Source organism: Perca fluviatilis, chromosome 1 (assembly GCF_010015445.1).
Source record: "Perca fluviatilis chromosome 1, GENO_Pfluv_1.0, whole genome shotgun sequence".
Lineage (NCBI taxonomy): Eukaryota > Metazoa > Chordata > Actinopteri > Perciformes > Percidae > Perca > Perca fluviatilis.
In genome coordinates, this window is record NC_053112.1 from 26620927 (window position 1) to 26643818 (window position 22892).

Sequence of the window (22892 nt, forward strand, 5' to 3'; positions counted from 1 at the left end):
AATTGTTTGCAGTATACAAAGTGCATGTCACTCCAGTACTGTACTTGTGGAGCTGGACCAGCCAAATGGCTCTGCAGTGAGCAGCTTCTCGAATTTAATGCTACTTTATACTTATAATCCACTACATTTCAGAGGGAAACATTTCACAGTTTTTACTCCACTGTTTATCTGTCAGCTAGTTAGTTCTTACAGATGACATTTTTTACATACAATTATATTTGAATTTCAAATTATAAAAGATGAAACAGCATCAGTTTAGGTAGTTACAATGTTACTTACTAATTGTATCACTAATAATCCACTAATAATGACAATTTTACAATGACAGGGCCGCATGTATGATGCCTCACATTTTTTTCATAATATTTCTGTACTTCTACTTAAATAATATTTTGAATGCAGGAGTATTTTTTCATTGTTACATTGCTACTTTTACTTATGTGAAACTACTGTTTAATCGACAGCAGTCCAGGCATTGTTCATGTCTCGCACCAGACCTATCTCCATAGTGCCAGGGCCACATTTTATTTTGAAGTCACTGTCCTGATTTCCGGTGTCAACCTTGTTGGCGGACTTGGAACGATTGCCACTTTCTGATGTATTTCCACCACTTGGAGTGCTGTTAGATATCATAACCTTGAGTTGCTGCACTTTGGTTACTTTACCCGATGTTTTTACTTTTCAGCTCCGGGCCACCCTTTTTGTAGCTCCTCAGCTACGTTGTTAGCTCCGTGTAGCCGCTAATGAGAGGCTACGGCCCGGCTACGGAATGCCTCGCAGAAAGAAAAACGGCCAGAGTCCGGCCAGAGTCCCCGGCGGACCGCCAGAGGGGGGAAGCCTCGGCCACAACACGGGTTACCGACTACCGCAGGGATTTGACAGTGCCATGGCGAACAACTTTCCATCCAGCTCCGTCAAGGAGAGAATCGTCAAAAGCATGCAGGAGATGTTCTCACACCTGGACCCAGAAGTTATATACATCGTGCTGTCCGAGTGTGATTTTAAAGGTAGCACTAAACATGGAAGAACGTTGTCCAACCTGCTTGTGACTCGTGGGAATGCTATTCAGTGTATTCTGTCTAATCAGTTAGCTGGGTAGCTTTGTTAGCTGTATATTTCTGATAGCATTTTACTACATGAGGTTACTCTAACGTTATAGTGGAGGTCCCATGTGTATTGATGACAGTATCCGCAGTCGCCTAAGACTGCACCCTGCATTTTTTGCATTTCAACCCACGCACTCTCTGCAACCTGTTGTGCCTGTTTAGATGCTGTATGTCCTGGTAAAGTTGATTGAAATAAACCGGTATTAAAGTGTCACCAAATTGATTCTCAAGTCAGTAAAGCAGAAAAAAACAGAAATAGACCAAACAAAAGCCATCAATGCCTTTAGAACGCAACCACTTGTTTAAACTGCCTACATTGCTGAGATATAAAAGAGTAAAAACGCTTTGAGAGCCTCGGGGGGTACAACAGAAAACAATTAACCATGCCCAGTCAGTCACTAATCCCAGATCAGATGACTCAAGAGTCCTGCCTAAAGATGTATTATGAGTTCACATAAAACGAACTTGAGAAGAACTTGTCCTGTAATGGTATGTGTTGAATGGTGTTTATCATTGGTTGGTCATTTTGCTTACTCTTATTTTTTTAAATCATTTTTAATGCTCTTTGTGTTTTACCACTCTGTTTTTATTGTGTTCTGTTTCAGCTCATCAAAACAAATGTCCATCAACTGCGTTAAAATTAAGTATTGAAACATTAAATCATGACTTGAAAAGTGAGCCACTCTTTTCATTCTCTTGGTGTCTGTGGTTTTTCTGTTTGTGTTCTAGTTGAAAATGCAATGGACTCCCTCTTGGAGCTGTCTGTGGCTGCTGAAGGTGCAGCCCCTTTACCTTCTCCTGTCTCTGGCTTTGAGCGCACTGCTGCAGCCCTGCTAAGCCCACATCACTTCTCAGAATCTAGACCAGACCCAGACTCCTCCAAACTGTCACAGCTGCCCTGCTCTCCTCCCTCCAGCAACATCTTGACAGAGGAGCTGGACCTCCTAGTTGATCAGGAGCTAGAAACACTAACTGCACAACAAGGCGGCAGCCAGTATTTATCTCTTGGCACATCCCTTTCCTCTTTCCCTCCACCACCATTCCAACATCAGGTCCTCCCTGAGCTGCTTCAGTCCAGCCTCCAGCCTGGATCTAGAGGACCCTCTGCCAAGCAGCAAGGCCTAGTGGGAAGTCTGGTGGAGCATATTTCTGGAGCTTCCTCTCCGCTCGACAACCTCAGCACTTGGGAAGACAAGATCGTTGAGGAGCAGCAGTCGGTGGATTTCACACATCTGATGACAGAGATGCCTGGAGACAAGCTGAAACCTCCTTTGGACCTGGCAGCTTCTGGACGTCCCTCGGCTTTCCAGGTGTATAAAAAGCAAGACCCATTACACACTCTCTCAGACAAGGCCGGGCTCATGCCCTCTAAAGCGATAGTTGGAGGAGCAAGATCTAAGGTGAACGTGTTGAATCCGGAGCCGCTTGGCTACATGCCATCACCCTGGAACCTGCAGGCACCAGTGTTTTCTCCTCGTATACATGGAAAACAGGGGCCAGTGTTCCTTACCCCTGTGGCTCAAACACCTTCCAACTGGCCCAGCCAACCCAGGCATGCCTCTCCCTGGTTGAGTCAGGGCCCCGTCAGCCAAGCACCTCTCAAACCTTCTGCTACTATTCCAAAGTCATGGGCCCTGTCTGCTGCTCCAGATTCTCCTGCTCACAGCAGGCTTCGTTTGGTAGGGAAGGTCCTTGTGTTGCTACGTGGTGCTCCAGGATCTGGCAAGTCAACCTTGGCAAGGTAAGAATGTTTGGATACTCTAAATAGCAACACGCTATGCACTCGTAGTAGCGTATGGTGTTCAGGAGTGCAGTTTTGCAGTTTTGCACTATAGCCAACAGAGTGGAGACTTTGTTGCATGCCAGAATAAGAAACAACTATTTATTTATTTATTTATTTATTATAAGGTACTCATTTTGCTTGCAAACATACTGATACTAATGTTTGTTTTTAACAAGCAAAAAAAACACAGACACACCTTTTTTATATATATATATAATAATAAAAAAATATATATATATATATATATAAATAAAATTGTTCACTCATTGTTGTTGGACTAGGATTGAGCTTTTAGGAGTCATTTTAAATTTTACTTTAGACCTACAAGGCATTAGATGGTCAGGCTCCTTTTACCACTGAGAGTCTCAGGTATAGATCTCATGTGTCAGTTGTGAGATTATCTACAACTGTGTGTGTGTGTGTGTGTGTGTGTGTGTGTGTGTGTGCGTGTGCGTGTGCGTGTGTAGAGCCTACTTAGAGCATAACCCAGGTGGAGTTAGACTGAGCACTGACGACTATTTCACTCGTAATGGAGAATATCAGTTTGACCCCGCTGCTCTGGGGGAGGCCCATGAGTGGAACCATAAACAAGGTAAACAACAAACACATGAAGCAGGAGCAGCGAGTCATGAGATTTCTTTTATCTATGTAATTGATTGCCATTGTTTCCTTTTAACTGCTGTGTGTAAAATGACAAGTGGTTTGTTTCTCTTGTGCTTTTTTTCTTGTGCCAACTTTATTCTGTAGCCAAAGAGGCTTTTGAAAGGGGCGCTAACCCCATCATCATTGACAATACCAACATGCAGAGCTGGGAGATGAGACCTTATGTGGCTCAGGTCAGTCAGCAACAAGCATGGTAACCGCTTTCACATGGCTAACTAATTCTGCTTTTGCACTAATTGCTCTGGAGAAGAGGATCATACAAGTCCTCTTAATTAACATTTAATTCATGACACTGTATGGTTTAGGCCTGTCCAGACCTCGTGCAATACAAAGACAGAGCAAAAGACTGTGTCAGCTGTAGCTGAAAAAGATATAGATTGCGTGTGAACACGCAAAAAAGAAGAGCCCATGTTTTGTTTAAACGCAAGGCTGATTTTGGTCTGAACTCCACTCACGCCTGTTAAACTACACTTTTGCCTTATGCCTCTTTATGTATTAACAGCGGCAGAAGCATTTTGTTTCTAAACAAATATTTTGTGGGATTGCACTAAAAAAACAAGTGGCTGGATATAGTTACATATAACTTTGTTATGAAGTGCAAAAAATGGTTGCTCCTGTTCTAGGCGCTGAAACATGGATATAAGGTGCTGTTCCGAGAGCCGGACACTTGGTGGAAGAACAAGCCAAGAGAACTGGAGAGGTGAGAGAGGAATTACAGTAGCATCTGTTTTTAATGCAGAATGTCAACACCATTTTAGTTTTTTTGCACATGAAGAGCAAAATGCTGTTGGAGACTATTTGATATATTCCAGTTTTGTGTCTTGTATCTGTTCGCTTGTGTGTGGCTCTACATGCATATGCAGGCGTACCACACACAATGTGCCAGTGGAAAAAATCCGACGCATGCTTAATGGTTATGAGCGCTTCATCACAGTCCAAGGCATCATGGGTTCACAGATGCCTGAGATCAAACAACGCGTCCTTCTGGAGAACAGAAGCTCACAGTGAGTTTCACCTTCAAACGTTTGTCTTGGAGACACAGGGCATCTGCTTTGTATCACATTGCGTTTGGATAAAGAAAACCCAATTATGACTTAGATAACCTGGAGGAGTATCTAATAAGTTGATAATTGATAAGAGTCCATGTGAATATTCTCAAAGTCGAGTAATTCAAACGGTAGATGTTGTGCTGATGCACCTCCTGGGGTCACTTTCTGTATATGACAGTTAAAGAGTGTCAATGTGAATACTGCAAAACTACCACTGACTTAGCTGCAAGCTACACAACACGTCTTGATATGTGGATGAAATGAACTCTGTCTGTAGGGTTAGGATAGTGTATAGAGACATCTTTTACAGCTGAAACACAGTGGAATTGACTGACTATTGACTAGGGATGCAAAAGATTTTTTACTGAGGACTAAGAAGTAATTTATATACCAATCATATCATTATTTTTCATTTCACTGCAATATCGCCATGTATCTAGTTTCTACTGGTGACTTTTCCTGTTAATTTCTCAAAATAAATGTGGTATTTAATTTGGCATGTATTCATATAATCTGTGTTACATTTCTGTCTACTACAGATGGCTCTCCACCACTCTGTTGCCTTAAGTTAAAAGTTTTTATTATAACTATCAAAAGGGATAATTCTGTTTTTTAATAAAAGCACAGAAGGTTAAATATTACCTGGTATAAAAAAAAAAATCATGAGATTTATGCTCATCCAATGAACATGACTCATCAAATATCATTGGACTACTTATGTTAATTGATTTATATTAACATAGCTAACCATTCATATATCTTGTTTTCTCTAGGCCAGTGTCTTCTGAAATTCCTTGTCCTGACCTTGTAGGGCAGCCTGAATTGGCGGAGGGATGTATGAAATCCCGCCCTCAGCTGTATTCCTCTCTCCCTGACGTGTCATCAATTGGTCGTTCTAGTGAGGTGGGAATGATGGAAGGCAGCACCCACAAATCTACGGAGTCCCTCAATTTCCATCCTACTGGAAGACTTACGGAAAACCCTGTAATGTCTGATGGGGATGATGACATGGATTTGGGGGAATTAGATTCTGAGTTGGACGCCAAGTTAGAGATGAATCGTCCAACAGGAGATCAGAGAATCCCAGACTGTATTGTGGAATCAGTGATGAGTGAAGATCATCGTGGGGATGAAATGCCTGTGGCGTTCTCTGAGTCTATTGCACAAAGAGTAAGGAGAGAGAGGCCAAGCAGGAGGTCAGGTTTTGACAGTTCGAAGCCTGCAGATCTGGTGAAAGATATCAACCAATCACACAGCGAGGCAAAGGGGAAAGAAAAGTCAAGGGAAGTGGAAGGGGTTGAGACGGAGACGTATGGGGGAAAGAAGGGAATGCCTAAGACATTCGATTTTGTGGGAGACTGGCCTTGTGAGGGGTCCCTCGAGCAGCGACCGGTGAAGCGAAGAGAAAGGCATAAAGAGGGAAGTAGGAAGGAAGATGGAGCTGTGTCTCAAGAAGCTAACAAAAATAAAACAAAAGTGCAGTCGGGACCCAATGTGACAGAGTTTCAGAAGCTTCTTGATCTCATTCAGACAGGAGTTGCTGACATAGAGACAGGCTCTTCCCATTCGTCCTCCCTTTCCCTGAGCTCTGGAGAGGAACTGGAGACAGAGGAGGCAGGTGGCAGGTTTGGGGAATCCCATGGCAGTAGATCTAACAGTGAGGAGAGGGAACAAGACATTAACAGGGTTAACAGCAGCAGAGGTGAATTACCTGACTGTGTGTTAGACTGGAAGGCAGCTGACTCTTGTAAGGTCAGGGAATCAAGAATTGATCATTGTGAGGGACTTAAAACTGAAAATGAAGCAAGTAGGACCACAGGAGGGAATGATAATGTGTTAGAGATTGGAGGAGAAACAGGGTCTGTGGATTTGAAATCGACCAATCCAACAAATCCTCTCTCAGCTCTTACTGCTAGTTCACTAGTTATCTCCAAAACTGTGGAGGCAAACGAATGCCATGACGGAGCGGGAAGCCACAATATTGAAGGTGAGGTTGGTACAGAGCCTACTGCTGGTCATACTGATACGGAAAGGAATGACAGACATGTCTGCACAGACAATGGCAGAGAGACAAGAGTTGAGGCTGATGGAAGTCATATTAGTGAGATGTGTCAGAGTCCTGTGTGTGAGGGCTCTGTGGAAGCAGAAAGCAGTTCTTTCAGTGGAGGCAGTCAGGAGCGAAAGCAGCGCCAGGGTCGTAGATCAGGGAAACAGTGCAAACTAGCCCTCACCTTTACTCAAAACGCCCCCTTTTTTAAACAACCCTCCCCTCCCAAATTAAAAAAAAAACCAACACCCCCCACAACCTTTTTCCTCCTAACCCCTCCCTTCCCCAAAATAAAAAATCCCCCCCCCCAACCCCAGAGGCACACCTGCAGCCTTCTTCCCCACTTCCTCTGGTAGACACAGACAGCCCCACCCAGACAGAACCTCAAGACTTTGCCCTTCTTTGGCGTCTCAATTGTCAAGACGATGCAGTCGTCACTGCGTGCAGCCACCATAGTGACATCACAGTCCTGTCCGGAGACTCTTCTCGCTTTGTGCCAGAGTTGTCCACTGCCGTCTCTGCGGCGGTTGCAGTCCACCCGTCCGGCCACAGAGTGGTGCCCTACCGCGTGGTCCATGAGAAAGGCACACAGGTGGAAGAGAAAGAGCTCGGGGCAACTCAAAACCGGCTTGAGAGCCTGCGCATTCTCAGCCGCCATTTTAAACTGGTTAGTTTTGATACGTTAGAAGATCTGTATGACAAATGCTATCAGGACTTAGAATGGACGACCAACCTGCTGCTGGACTCTGGAGAGAGGTTCTTCAGAGATGATGATGGTGAGAAAGAGGAGGAAGAGGATGGTGCGGGGGGTGAAGATGAGCAGAACACATCCAGTCCGTGTGGAGCTTTAGGCAAGCCTGTAGGAACCAGGTTACGTCCTGATGTGTTAGATGAGCATCACCCTGAAGATTGGCCAAAGGGAGAGCCAATTGGGTTTGAGGAGGTGACTCCGCAGGCAACCTTTGGGACAGTCAGAGAATCCGATGAGAGCTCCAAGAATACCGATCTGCTAAGTTTTGGAGGTGCAGCTCCTGATACAACCTCACACTTAAAATCCTCTCCTCAAACAGAACTTGGTCTGCCTCATGCGGTAAATGAAGGAGAGAGATGGGGTGACACTGAACACAAAGTGACATCAGAAGCTGACCTAGAAGGCGGGGCTTGGGGTGGAAGCTTAGACGATGGCGTAATAATTGAAGAGTCAAGAGTTGAGATTGATGAGGAGATTGCTAGCATGGACGAGGTTCACCGGCTGCTGCAGGCTGAGCTAGAGGAGATGGAGAGAGATCAAAAACACGCGGAGGAGGAGAAGACTGAAATGAGGCACATGGAGGAGAGAAGGAGCACACACCTAGACATTCAGAGTGTGGAGCTGAAACTACCCACTGAATTGGCACTGCAGCTAACTGAACTGTTTGGTCCTGTTGGAGTAGACCCAGGTAACCCACACACAGGTGTCACACTGAAGAAAACCCTTTTTAACCACTGAATGTAATACTTGGATGACAAGGCAGGCCTTTAAGCTAAAAACGTACTTTGTGATTCATAAAAAATAACTGAATAACAGAAGATTGTCTGCTTTGTAAAATTACAAAATGCGTTGAGCGCAGCCCTCGAGATCAACTAAAAAGTGTTTTTGTAGCTGTTAGACGATCTGATAAGCAGCTTTGCTTGAAACATACTAATTAATGAATTGCTGAACCAATACAATCTTTAAATACTTCTCTGGTAGTCAGACTGACATAAGGATATCCTTCCACAATATTCAGGAACATGCTCAACTGATGACTATGTAGTGCAGATGGACCTGAAACTTGCTAAACTACTCCACCAGAAGTGGAACGAAACCATTCAGGTAAGCTGTTTAAGGCGACTATAATCAATATGTTTTTTTAAATTAATAACAAGTTAACGAATGACAGTGTGAGAGGGTTCGCTAGTAGGGATTAATCTACAGAGAATTATTACCCGAATCTGCAGCGCCCCTCGGCTTTACAAAGCTTCTTCAGTTATTGCAGGTTTAATAATTTAGCGAGTCTTTACCAGCATCAATTCTATCCATGCAATTATAAATGTACCCTGATATTCTGATTTACTGTGAGTGGGTCGCCATTTGTTAATTTGACTATGAATGTTGTTTTACAGGAAAAGCAGAAACAAGCAACTCTTTCCTCTCACATCTTTCAGGAAAGTAAGTTTTCACTCTCACACACACACACACGCACGCACGCACGCACGCACGCACGCACGCACGCACGCACGCACGCCCCACCGACGCACGCACGCCCACACACACACACACTTAAAATCCATTGAGCATCATGTAATGATAACTGCGGCTTCCTTTGCTCAGCATATGATCATTACTGTCTTACATTCACACACACATACACACATGGAAACCTACATGTAAAATCACAGTTTTTTGTGTACAAAAGCCTAACCAGTAATGGGGGCTGCAAAAGACTCAGAAATATACATTACATCTGATGCATTTTTCCTGTGTAACAGTGTTTACCCATATTGTCTGAGTCAAATAAAGAAATACTACTGGAAACAGCATTTTTCAGAAATAACATTTTGTTTCCCAACCTTTTCAATGTATAGGTTCAGGACCTGGATCACGAGACTGGACACAGCCACTGAACAACCAACCAGAGGCCCATGGTCAGATGCCATTCATGGACCACTGGAATGTGTCCCGCCTTCATGTGTCTCTTAGAGATATTATTAAAGAGCAGCAGGCTTTGCAGAAGAACGAGGAAAAGGTAACGCATACCTGTGGACTTCTTAAATAATGTTATCCTGGTTTGTTCCTGTCTGTTCCCCACATCATCACCTCTTTCAACCCTCCTCCTATTAGACCAGACAAAGTTGTGCAGACCTTGACCGGCGTGATGGAGCCGCCTTGATGAAAGAGAACCAACTGTACTCCCTCTTCCCCACCATTGACAGGCATTTCCTCCAGGACATCTTCAGAGACCACAAGTGAGAAAACCACTTTGAGAATGTATTAATTGAATTAGTTTGAGACACTTTATCATATAAATGATGAAGGTTGATAATACAAACATGCTCTCTTTTTTTCTATATCAAGCAAAAATATATGTATCTGATGTAGAGCTATGATCGGGCCCAAAAAGGCCCGAGCATGCATGATCCCCCACACGATCCCGCATAGTTTCTGTCCAAGCCTGACCCCAAACCATGGCAGCAGTTTTGAGCCCAAGCCTGATTTTAAAAACCTGAATTTTCACTGTGAAAAACAAAAAAACGAATTTTAACTAATGTATTACAAGCGAGTCTATATGCTTGACGTTCCACTTCCGGGATTGCTCTGGTGCCGCAGGAAATTCCACCGGATGCCTGTATTTTTGCCGATATCCGTTTCTTTCCGCTTTCTTTGTATTGTAATTTTAAACTCCGGTGGATTTATGAGGACTATGGTTGACTGCTCCTCAGATCTCTGCATGGTATATCGAAACTGCTAGCTAGACTATCTGTCCAATCTTAGTTTTCTCTCGCACGACTATTTTACAGCGGCTCTGTGCAGAGTTTAGCACCGCCCATGACGATTCTGATTGGTTTAAAGAAATGCCAATAAACCAGAGCACGTTTTTCTCCCATCCTGGAATGCTATATGGACTAGCCAGACCCTCCTCCGCTCCGCAGCGCGTGGATGGTCTGGCAAAGCGAGACTATAACACGATCTCCGATATGCGACTTTCTTGAATGTTCAGCACAGCCCAAAAACTGTCATATGTCATATTAATAAAGATTGTATAACATTTCTCCTCATTAATGAGAGGTAGGAGCCTCAAATGTTGATTTTCAAATTATGGGGGGGCCAATCGGGTTTGGGGCAGAGAATCTAGGCTCTCAACCATCTGATGTGTTGAAGCACTGCTCTATACTAACTTGCATATGTGTTTATCTTTGCATAGTTACAGCCTGACCCAGACGGAGCTGTTTCTTCGCTCTCTACTGGACCAGGAACCCGTCAAGACAGTGGTCGCCCCAGAGGCTCCTCGATCCAACCACCTCAGAGCAGCCAGCAAGGAGAGGGAGAAGGTATTCACAAACACAAGCAGAGAGAAACAAACTAATGTATTCATCAATTTCACATGTTAAACACGAATGCTATGGTCATGTATGTCTATCTTTATTGGTTTTCCTCTGGAATAAAAAAAAATGTAAACCTCACTGCAAGAGACCATATCACAATATATGATTTAGTGATTACTTCTCCACCCTAATTTGCTCTGTTTCACTGTCACTTTGTCAGAGGCAGAAGCCCCCGGAGCTAACCTATCAGGATACGGAAGACCCAGAGTATGAGGACTTCAGGGCCGAGGCCAGCCAACAGAAGAGCAGACAGCTCGAGTGTTTCTCCAAAGCTGCTGAGGCCTTCAAGCAAGGACGCAAAGATGTGGCCTCATTTTACGCACAGCAGGTGAGGAGCTGAATGTTTTACTGTAATATTTTCACCTGTCAAGCGCTTTGTATTTCTGTTTTTATTTAAAGGTCTAGTGTGTAGGATTTAGCGTGATCTATTGGCAGAAATGGAATATATCTTCCACAGAGTCTGCCAGATCAGACAAACCAAACCCTGGCTCTAGATAGGGCCATTCACATTTTTACTTTGGCCACCATAGTTCTCCTACACACTTGGCACACAGGAGAAGTTTCAAGTGGTTACAATCTGCAACCTCACTGCTAGTCACAAATCATACACAAAGGTTCACTTTGTTACAAAGGTTCTTGTTAAGCAAAATAACTTTTGCTTAACAAGATGGGGGATGGGGGTGGAGGATATACTAGATTAGAGGTAATGTTTCAAACTTTATCATTGAGCTTCCCTTGTATTTTTTTGTTTTCAAGGCGCAGCTCTTCTTTTATTTATACATTCTGCACTCACGGTAACTTAATTTGCATCACCATCTTTTGTAGGGACACCTGCATGGCCAGCGGATGCGTGAGGCCAATCACCGTGCAGCAGTTCAGATTTTTAAGAGGGTCAACTCATCGCTGCTGCCTAGCAACATCCTGGACCTCCATGGGCTGCATGTAGACGAGGCCCTGGAGCATCTGGCTGAAGTCTTGCAGGACAAAACCGCAGGTAATGAACCATATACTGTACATGAATCAAGACTGAATACAGAGGGAGGACGAGAGAGAAAATGTTGGCATGACTAGTGTGTGCCCACACACACTAGGGCTGGGCAGCGATTAAAAGTTTTAATCGCATGATTTCCCTGTTTAATTGCGATTAATTGCATTGTTATACGCAAAACCAAATAATAAAGTAAAAAGTAGTGTATAGTGCAATTTTATTTTAAATGTTCTGCCATATGACCGAAAGTGCCATAAAATTTGTTCTGCAAACACGTAACATCAGCATTTTGTTTATACAGTAGCAGATAAATAAAATATTTTGTGTAAATCTCAACTTAAACAATTTAATCAAAGCAAATACAAAATTAAAGCTTATTGCCACTGCCAGGGCATTCATGTTATCCTGTTTGTTATATATATATATAAATATATATATATATATTTTTTTGTAATGGCAAAATTGCACTTAAGCATAATTCCTTATATTTTTGTATTTTATTAAAAAAGATATATTTGCAAATATAGGAGCAACATGATTTCACAAAAGGCCGCAGCCCAGTGTGGAGTCAGTCTCTCAAATGAGTGAACAGAACACCAGCCTTATATGCATCTTCAGACTGACAGCACACACGCACTTGGCTTAGTATGACGCTACAATTCTTACAGGCAATCTGATACACATGAAGACAATCGGAGAAATACAAGAGACATCTTGGAGCCATTTCGCCTCCTCCTCCCGGTACGACTTTCACCCCCCAGTTACATCTTAACTGGCATGGGAAAACTAGAGAGTTTTAGGGCGACCTTGTAGCCCCTATCTGTTCAGACAAACCGTGCTTACATTATGTTCCAGACTGGATGTCTCACAAGGTTAGAATCAAAATCTGCATGTGGGAATGAGAAACTCTTTCAGCATTTGTGAGAGAATTAAAGTAGAAATAAAACATAAAAATATAAGGAATTATGCTTAAATGTAATTTTTGCCATTACATTCCACCCTTTTGATTACAACCTAATCACAATACACAAATTACTTTAATGATTATATCTTGTCGTGTGTGTGTGTGTATGTGTGTGTGTGTGTACACTGCCTTCCTCATCAGTTTTTTGGACTCAAACAGAGGGACAGGTGTTGTTCTCTGTCTGAGGTTTTTTGCTTTTTCTTCGGGCATTTACATACCCAATGTCCAAAGTCCTTGCAGTACCAACACTGGTCTGGTTCGTTGGGCTCATTATTTTGCCCACGGTACCTGCCTGGGCCTCTCTGGCTCGACCACGTCCTTTGTGGGAGCGGCCTTTTTTTCGGGTCCACGCTCCATATGTTGCCCACCAGCCTGTTGTAACATGCAGACAAACGCTTCAAACATGTTTTTCTCACGTACTCGTTCTTTAATCGAGTCCGTGTCCTCTTCGTCCCTCCGTTTCTCCAGCTTGTCTTCCTGATTTTTAGAGAAAGCTCAGAACACGGGCTTTGGTTAGTGCTGATGAGGTGGCTATTGGTGTATATGTGTTTTTTCATTCTTTGCCTGCCTCTATCTTAATTTTGACTTTATTCATTAATTTTACCATTTTCAATTTGCCCGAATTTAAAGGAAACCAAAAGAAATAATATATTTTGACCAATACGGCAGACACTCTAGATATTCTGAACCACCATTTACCATCTCATCCACCATGGGTCCCATAGGAGTGTGTGAGCATTTTGTTTATACAGTAGCAGATAAATAAAATATTTTGTGTAAATCTCAACTTAAACAATTTAATCAAAGCAAATACAAAATTAAAGCTTATTGCCACTGCCAGGGCATTCATGTTATCCTGATAGATAGATAGATAGATAGATAGATAGATAGATAGATAGATAGATAGATAGATAGATAGATATAATTAAACAACAAAATCCTGAGCCACAATCATAACATTAAAACTGTAACTCCGAGGTAATTATGGTTACCCAGTGATGTCCAGTAGTCCCCAGTGAGAGCAACAGCGGGTGCACGTTGCTTTTACGGTCCTCTCCTTTTCATAACAACTTGTGTATTCTTCTTGTGATGGTGCGTCTTGAGGGAATCTCATACATGCCGTCATTTGTTGCGATTCTCAGAATGTTTCTCAGTCCTCCACAACACTAATCGGCCTGCAGTCTGTAGCTATCCACTTGGCTATGGCATTTGTTAGCTTCTCTTGCCTTTTGTTTATCTATACTTCTCCCACATGCTGCATCTAACGTAGTCTGCTGACGCGCCACTGTTTGTTTCGTTGAATGATTTGCTGGTATCAACTGTGTGTATTGCACTTAGGTGATATTTCAGACTGGAAGTACTCCGGTGATAAGAAAATTCAACTTTGCAGTGGTTACAAATAACTTTGGCTCTGTCGACTGCGCCGTGTGGAAGAACTTTAAAATGTCAATGGCCATGTAAAAGTTCCGTACCCTTCTCTTTGTTTGTAGGTTTGTTTATCCGCCAGTTGTTTTCTTTTCCGGTGAAAGTAAGCCTGTGAGCAACAAACTTTTACAATAATAAAAGAAATAATAAAAACTGCGTTAATGCGCGATAAAATAATTTTCGGCGTTAATTAATTAATGAGTTAACGTGATAATAACGCGTTAACTTGCCCAGCCCTAATATACACAGAACATATACACAAAGGATTTGGATGCAGATGGGCTACAAGAGAACAGAAATAGAAAAATTAAAAAATGAAATGATGTTCAGTAAATGATGTTCTGTATTGTAGGTTAATTATTATACAATTATGTCCATAAATTGTTAAAATAGTGTAAAATGGCCGATGTTTGTTTAATTTCAGCTGTGTTACTAAACTTCCATTCAGGATAGTTAAGGCTGTTTGAGTAACAAAGAAATCACACAGTTGTGTTTTCTTGACAGTGAGTGCGTGCGTGCGTGCGTGCGTGCGTGCGTGCGTGCGTGCGTGCGTGCGTGCGTGCGTGCGTGCGCACTTTGGAATTTTGGAGGGGTAGAACTGTGTAAAACAAATACTGTTGGCACCAATCACTAGTTTAGAGTATTGGGTTGGATGATGGGTAACAGTCCGACTGTGAGTCTTACATAAACCGGTTGGGTCTTGAATTGATTTAGAGATAATTGCGGGTAATGGGTCAGTATGTTGCTGAGCTTTGTGGGTATTTGGTGGGTTTGCCAAACAGTGCTGACTCAAACTAGAGACGACACTGTTAACGTGGTGTACATCTAAATCATGTGAAGGATCAGAACATCTAACAAGTACACTTTGTCAAAGTTTGTGCACGCTGCTTCTCTTGACTGTCTTCTGTTTTTTTGTCTTTGGCCCCTTTCTGTGTAGATTGTGAGCAGGGTCTGTGTCGACCTCAGCTCTCTGTCATCACAGGAAGAGGGAACCACAGCCAGGGGGGCGTGGCCCGCATCCGCCCCGCCGTTATAGACTACCTCAACAACAAACACTACAGGTACACATTCACACAAATGCACACACGCAAAACACACACACACATGTTCATCGTCACCCACCTTTTATCCTATCTCTTTATCTTTCAGGTTCACTGAGCCAAAGCCAGGTCTTGTGTTGGTCTCTTTGAAGTGAGAAGAACCTGTCTTATTGGATTCAAACTAAAGCAGCTATGAAGGACAACACACACACACACACACACACACACACACACACACACACACACACACACACACACACACACACACACACACTGTCTCTCTCACTACTTATACAATGCCACATTTACAATTACTACAGTTTTCCCCACTCATCCTGTCTCTATCTATCTCTCTTAAATTAATCATAATCTTAATCTAGGTTAAATTGAGGTTCATTTTAAATTCATAATTGTAATTTAGATCTTAATAAGACTATTTTTTCTTTTGTGATTATGGTAAATAAAGTGAAACGTAAATAAGGTAATTTCACACAGCTGTAAAGCTAGAATGTATGTACATTTTAAATGTAAAAATGTTTTATAATGTGATTGTTTTTTGCTTTACATTTATCGTTATTCCTTTTAAAGAGTGTGACAAATCCCTGTGTTTTGAAGACGTCATGTTGAATAAGGCGTTATTTAATCATTCTTACATTTACTAATCTGGACTCACGTTTGAGACGTGAGGATTTTATGAATCTTTAATTGAATCATGATTGCACATTGTCTGCTTGGAGGTTGCTCTCTAGGAATTAAAGTACTACGACATCCTTTTTTGAGACACAATTTAAGCATTTGACACCAATTCTAGATTTAATACATAGTAGTCTGAGAATTTACCACAAAACTAAATGCTGAGATGGAAGAGAGTTTTTTTGTCTTGGTTGTATATCAAATATCCCAATATTTTTGACCAAATACCTCGATATCGATATTGTGGCAATATTGTAGGGTTGACAATTGGTGCTTTCACAAAATATGCACACAATGAGATTTTTGATAAATAATCATCAGTAATGTTGATATAATAACTATGGGTAAAGGCAAATAATAGAACAGCTAGAACAGTCTGGTGTGTTTGGAAAATGACATCACTCTACTGTAATGCAGCCTTTAAAACCAGAAAAAGACAACACTTTTGTCATATCAGGATATTACGATATCTAAAATTTAAGACGAAATCTAGCCTCATATATCGATATCGATGTATTGCCCAGCCCTACTTGGTTGTAGTGTTGCAGTGTGTCTTGTTCACCAGGAGGTGAGCCTGAAACTCTTCAGATGATCAAAAGGCCAAAAATGGGTTTAACAACCTCTTCTGTGAGTTCTGCAGCAATCGGTCTCCTTTGTCGTAGCAGCTGCCTCAGCAACATACTGCAACTCTTCATTTACTTAAGGCCAAGCCAAGCTTGGCTGCTAAAATATTGATATTCAGACTCAGGAAAATAATCACCATTGTGAGGTTTTGTCTTTCGAGGCCAGTCAGTTATTTCAAGCCTTTTTTTAACCTATTGTGCCAAATTTAGTAGCAGTAGTATTCCTCAGGTTGTTACACTAGTATTGTAGGTTTAAAATGGCTTCTGTTTTTCTATCTGTGTGATATTTTTCATAAAAGTGCAACAACAGTGTTGACAGATTTTACTGATTGTACATAATCTTGTGAACACATGAATTATAAATAGAAAATTGTATTTTTTTATTCATTTGTTCAAATCGTTTTACAGAGAATATTGTATTGTGGAATAAACTCATTTGTTTACAGTTTGTGTATATGTATGGTTTTACATCAAAGGATTATGTATCATACTGGAAATAATAAGCCTGTGCTGCTGTTCTAACAAAACAAACCATCACAATACACTGATAAATCATTTTTGTCATTTAATATTAGTCTGTATCAAAAGACCTGCCAGTTTGTGAGTGAGCTCATGTATGTTGTGCATTGGTAATGATGCTGATGAAGAGGGACAGTATAATTTATGCAATTTACAATTATGCTTTGTACAAGTCAGTGCAAAGAGATCATGCACTACAAATGATAACTACTGTTTTATAGCTTCCCCAACATGTAAAGTATGGACAATTTCTGTATAAAGCCAGATCGAACAACAAAGCTCTCTCACTGGGACAAAGATCTGACATCCCATTTGTATTTTTTTGTTATTGGACTTGAGAGGGTTGGACTCCTGGGAAAGAGATGACTAAATCCATGTACCAGGGATGTAGTGGAGGGTAAAAACATGTATTAGTGCACATTTCAAAATTTAAAGAATGTGATCATGGTAGAGCTGTAATCGGACCTTAAAAGTTAGGCCCGACAAGGCCCGAGCCCAACAGAACCGTTTACAGCCTGACATTATTCAAATGTGCGCACGCAAACCGCTCTTTTGCCTTTTGTCAAGAATGAGTCATTCATAAAAATGTTTAACATCATTTATTCATGACTAACGTAGGCTATAGGCCACTCCGAAGTTTAAACAAAGAAATAAAATAAGTCCTCCAGAGGCCAGCCTCTGGAGGACTTTCACCTCCTCAGCATCCATTTTCGCACATATCGAAGCGCATCACCTGACCGCGCATTTACCACGCAACCCGGAGCGCAAGCCCGAGCCCGTGTAAAATGATTGAAATTAAGACTGAACCCGACGGAATTCAGCTCTAGTTCATGGCAATAGCCTGACATTTACTCATTTGGATGGTAGCAGATAATGAGCTCATTTCTTTCGAACTGTACACACAGATTTTGTTTTATTTGCAAACTTGTAGTTTTAAGACCCAACCACCGCTGACTCTAGTGACATCACCTGAGGCAATTTATCGAGTCCCCCCTTTATCAATTCAGTAAGAGATAACGTTACAGAGCATCGTATCTTCAGGTGCAGGTGGTTTTCTTTTGATTACAGACCGGAGTTTAAAATGTGTCCTTTCTTTACCACAGTTAATATTTCATAGTCATAGTTAATATTTAATAATAATCTATTGCACTGTTCAATCCCTGCACTGTTCACTTTTGCACTACCACCATTGCACACACTCTACCATAGTACCTTATCATGGTCATTGCATTTCTGTGAGTGTTTTATGTATGTGTGAGATATATATATATATATATATATATATATATATATATATATATATATATATATATATATATATATATATATATATATATATAGATACGTTATTCATCCAAAAGGAAATTTTAGGCATCCAGTACCATAACACCACAAACCATTAGCCTACACACACACATACAATGTATATATATACATATACATATATATATATATATATATACACACACACACACATATATATATATATATATGTATATGTATATATATACATTGTATGGATGCCTAAAATTTCCTTTTGGATGAATAACGTATCTATCTATCTATCTATCTATCTATCTATCTATCTATCTATCTATCTATCTATCTATCTATCTATCTCTCTCTCTCTCTCTCTCTCTCTCTCTATATATATATATATATATATATATATATATATATATATATGTCTATCTGTCTATCTATCTATCTGTCTATCTATCAATCAATCAATCACAGGAACGTTAAATCACCCGTAGGCCTACGTGTGTCGTGTGATCACGGCAACCAGTAGCCTAGGCCTAAACAAATCTGTTTATTTTATGTGTGCCAGCTGTAAGTTGTGAAATGCCAGATGAAATGGTACAAATGCACAAAAGAAGAAGAAAAAAAAACACATTTGAACACAGCTGCTGTGGGGGAGGCAAGCATACGAGTCGCACCTCCACTGCAACTAGCGGATGTGTTTTACTTTTCTTTTCTCTCATACGTTCTCACTTCCCTCCTCTACTTACCAACCTCGGCGTTGTCAGGCAGGTGCCAACATATTTCGTCTCTGTATCTTGTTTCGTCTCTAATCAATTCATACTCTAGCATTGGCGTTTTAGGGTAGGCCAATGTGGATCGGCAGATTGTAATTAATAACAAACCGTTTTTGCAGTTTTGTGATTTTGTTCCGCGCTGTGAAGTCTTCAAAAGCGGCAGCCTGCATCCGCCCGTTAAAGATTGAGAAGACTGACAAGAAAGGTAACTGTCTTTTCCTTTGTCTTGATACACAATGATAGCCTACTGAGGTTTCTGTCCTACGATATTCTATGCTATTCTTATTTAGAAATTTAATTAAGACGCCATAATGTGGGCAAAAACCTAAACCTTTAACGTTTCAACATTACAACTTTAAAATAAACATTGAGATGTTCAGGGGTGTTCTTACTCTCTCACTAGAACAAAAATATAATTATGAATGTGTAAAATACAATTTTATTATATATAGAAAATAAAATAAAAGCATGTTAGCCTACACGAAGTAAGAACAGTTGCAGTGAGGCTTTGATCCATGTTTTCTTAATATATCTATTTAATAGCCTACTTCTTGTTCCAAGAGTAGACTGAGAGTATAAAACTAAGACTTCCTCTTGAGAGATAATTTTGAAAGTTGAATTGTGGAAAAAACACTGATTAAAGTGTCCCATTTACGTGATGGAGGTCTTTCCATCTATGTGTATGTGTCATGGCAGGTGGTTTTGAGGTTATGACTTATTACTTCTGCCTCTTTAATACAATTGTCAAATTGTCAATGTTATGCGTCAGAGAAGTCCTAAGAAACCACCAGCAGTATTTTGTTGATCATGAACAAAAGAACCATCAAGATTTACATCTATCACTATATCAAACAATAACACACAGAGATCATCCTCTTCCGTTATCAGATTATCATTTATGAGGAAAATGGCAGAATCAGGACTGGTTATCAGGGAGATACACTGGACTTAATGCAGACAGACCCGTCATATGTATGTGTCTGATAATACAGCAAACATAGTGTTAATGAGCCCCTGTTAAAGTCTTCAGGATTATCTGTGAATTTTGGGTCACACCCAAGCACAAATCTTTACTTCCGTATACTTTGTTATATATGTAATGCTTTACACTTCAACCTCTCTTTGTGAATTTAAAATGTCTGTTACGAAAAGAAAAGTGGATGTCATCTGCCACATGCAGTACTACTCAGCAGTTGACTACTTCGATATTGTCATGCCAAACATTTTATTAAGAGCCACGCTGCTGTCATTTTCTACGGTAGGCCGCATGTTGTATGAGAAGAATCTGTCCACTGTTTGGAGGAACATGGTTTCAGTTCAATTTGCTAAAGCAATTACGTTTCTGTCTTTTAAAAGTAAGACAATAGAGTGCTTACAGATACCTTGTGTTTGTAACGTATCCTCTCTTCCTCAGTAGATTTCCCTCTTCAACTCTGAGCGGTTCGATCTGTTTGGACAGAATGACGGCCATCATTAGAGAGGACCATCACCTGACCACGCTGCAGAGACCCAGCAGAAGTGAGATGAGCCGAGAGGGCCTGAAGAACTAAGTAAGACGTTATGTGAAGCGTGTATGAAGCTCACTGCTGGAGAACTGCTGACTGTACAAAAACTTCTCCATATGAGAGAGGGTTAAGGACTCTGAGTTGTAGGTCAGTTCAACAAGCTGAAAGACCACTGGCATCTCTAGGCGTGGAGATACCACAAGGCAGGGCTACAAATCACCTGCTATTAAAACTACCTCCTGAACACAGGAGTACAACACACACAGATGAGTGATCGCCGACTTTGACTACCTCGTGAACTCTGTTCCTCTTCAAGTTCCAGAGAAATACTTTTTTTTTCTCCCATAGAACCACCAAAATCTAGAGGAGTGAGACTGTCGGAGGCAACTATGGACGGCCTGGAAGAGATGTCGGTGAAGTGTGTCCTGGTCGGGGACAGTGCGGTGGGCAAGACGGCGCTGCTGGTCCGCTTCACCTCAGAGACTTTCCCGGACACGTACAAGCCCACAGTGTTTGAGAACACAGGGGTGGAGGTGTATATGGACGGTGTTCAGATCAGCTTGGGGCTGTGGGACACGGCGGGCAATGACAACTTTAGACAAATCCGACCGAGATCCTACCAGCAGGCCGACATCGTCCTCGTCTGCTACTCTGTGGCCAACCCTAACTCGCTGGCCAGCATTCAGCATAAGTGGATGGCTGAGATTCGAGAGAACTTGCCCAAGGTGCCAGTGCTGGTTGTGGCCACCCAGACGGATCTGCGGGAGATGGGGGTGCATCGGGCCAGCTGCATCTCAGCGGTGGAGGGGAGACGTGTGGCTCATGAAGTCCGCGCTAAAGGCTACCTGGAGTGCTCCTCCTTAAGCAACCGTGGTGTGCAACAGGTGTTTGAGCATGCAGTGCGGACGGCCGTAAACCAGGCCAGGAAACAGGCCAGGAGACGGATGTTCAGCATTAACCAGTGCAAGGTCTTTTGACCTTTGACCTTAGACTTGGTGGGCACCTGAGCCTTCATGAGATTACTTTTTCAAGTGTGCTGTTCAAACTCAGAAAGGGCCTGTAGAGGTACTACAACCCAAAGCTGTATTTCTCCGTATATACCTACGCTAACGGTGTGTCCTGCCCGCCCCAAAAGACTCCTCTAAACTCAAACTAAAAAGAAAAGGAATACTTTGATTTAGTCATGCAAATGTAAACTGGTGTAAGTTCTACTTTTGTGTGATCCAGGGAGAGATGTGAAGAAAGGAGTTAATCTTTGATTCTTCTGATCTGCTTGTGGATTAAACCACAGCTCATCACATGGAGGTGTTTTAGATGGGGCATTGGAGAATTTTTGTCTTTCAAAATTACTCCATAAAGAACTTTTACTGTGAAAGGCTTACTTTAATTAAAGGATTTGAAACTTTGATATTGACACAGCTGAGTTAAACTCTTCAGAATAAGGAAATGTGGTTGTTAGCTCAGAGAGCCCAACAGGTCCATTTGTGCTGCATCGGGCTCTAAATATTCTCTATTATTTCACCAGGGAGGGTAACATTTCATTAGATTTGAACAGGAAATAAACTGTCAATAGGTCGAAGCAGGCTGTATGTTTCTCTCGGTTATACGTGCATTTTATATGCTATATAGATTTCAAATCTATTTATAAGATACCTGTGTTTTTATTGTTTGAAATGTATACACAGACATCAGTTGCATTGAAACGAAATTTGACTTATGCATGACAGTCAACACACATCAATCATTGAAAAAAACCATAAAACATATATTTTAAAAGTTTGTTTTGATATAAACAAAATATAATTGAGAAGTTTGTTTAATAATTTAATATTTGTAGAGGATTGAAACTTTTTTTTAAATTCTACAATAAAGGGACATGATACATAAACATTGTCTGAAATGTTTACACTTTTTATTGAAACTATATGCCACATATTGGCAGCTTCTGTGGATTTTTTTTAAATTGTATTTTTATTTAATTTAATTGTATACCTCGTTTTAGAAAACTACCGTATAAGAAACATTTGAAGACATGACCTGCTACTATGTATCTTGCAAACTATCCCTGTTGTCCATAAATTAAAACTTCATTCATCACATTGACACAGTATTGTTTAATTTATATCTATACAATTTTACCCATTACGTAAAAAAAAAACTGGGAAATAATCTAAAATAAGTGTTTGAAATAGTAATTTTCCCTAATGATGGCTGCGTTATCTCCCCTTGGTTTCCCTTTCTATCTTTTTGAGGGAGTTTGCATTGGATTTGAATATAAGTGTGCATTTATTATAAGAGTTCCCTTTTCTGCCTTTCTTGACTT

General features: G+C 41.1%; 2 protein-coding genes across 5 annotated transcripts; both read left to right on the forward strand.

Annotated features, from left to right (window-relative positions):
* The first annotated feature begins 539 nt into the window (after positions 1 to 539).
* n4bp2 (NEDD4 binding protein 2) lies at positions 540 to 16189 on the forward strand. Its single transcript, XM_039794547.1, is given in 17 exon segments — positions 540 to 1007; positions 1836 to 2847; positions 3357 to 3481; positions 3637 to 3725; positions 4176 to 4252; positions 4416 to 4556; positions 5375 to 6867; positions 6870 to 8087; positions 8418 to 8503; positions 8794 to 8839; positions 9256 to 9416; positions 9512 to 9636; positions 10593 to 10719; positions 10934 to 11101; positions 11599 to 11767; positions 15088 to 15211; positions 15300 to 16189. Coding segments are annotated over 17 exon segments (5445 nt in total). The 5' UTR covers positions 540 to 769; the 3' UTR covers positions 15346 to 16189.
* Positions 16190 to 18967: 2778 nt separating this feature from the next.
* rhoh (ras homolog family member H) lies at positions 18968 to 22674 on the forward strand. Of its 4 annotated transcripts, none has more exons than XM_039794646.1 (3): positions 18968 to 19269; positions 20479 to 20614; positions 20918 to 22674. In XM_039794646.1, the coding sequence occupies exon 3, from the start codon at positions 20959 to 20961 to the stop codon at positions 21544 to 21546; it is 588 nt and encodes a 195-aa protein (XP_039650580.1). In that variant the 5' UTR covers positions 18968 to 19269; positions 20479 to 20614; positions 20918 to 20958; the 3' UTR covers positions 21547 to 22674. The 4 variants fall into 4 exon arrangements, with proteins under 4 accessions (XP_039650580.1, XP_039650561.1, XP_039650552.1 ...); XM_039794627.1 differs by having other exon boundaries at positions 18968 to 19059; positions 19184 to 19269; positions 20479 to 22674; XM_039794618.1 differs by having other exon boundaries at positions 20479 to 22674.
* Positions 22675 to 22892: the final 218 nt, after the last annotated feature.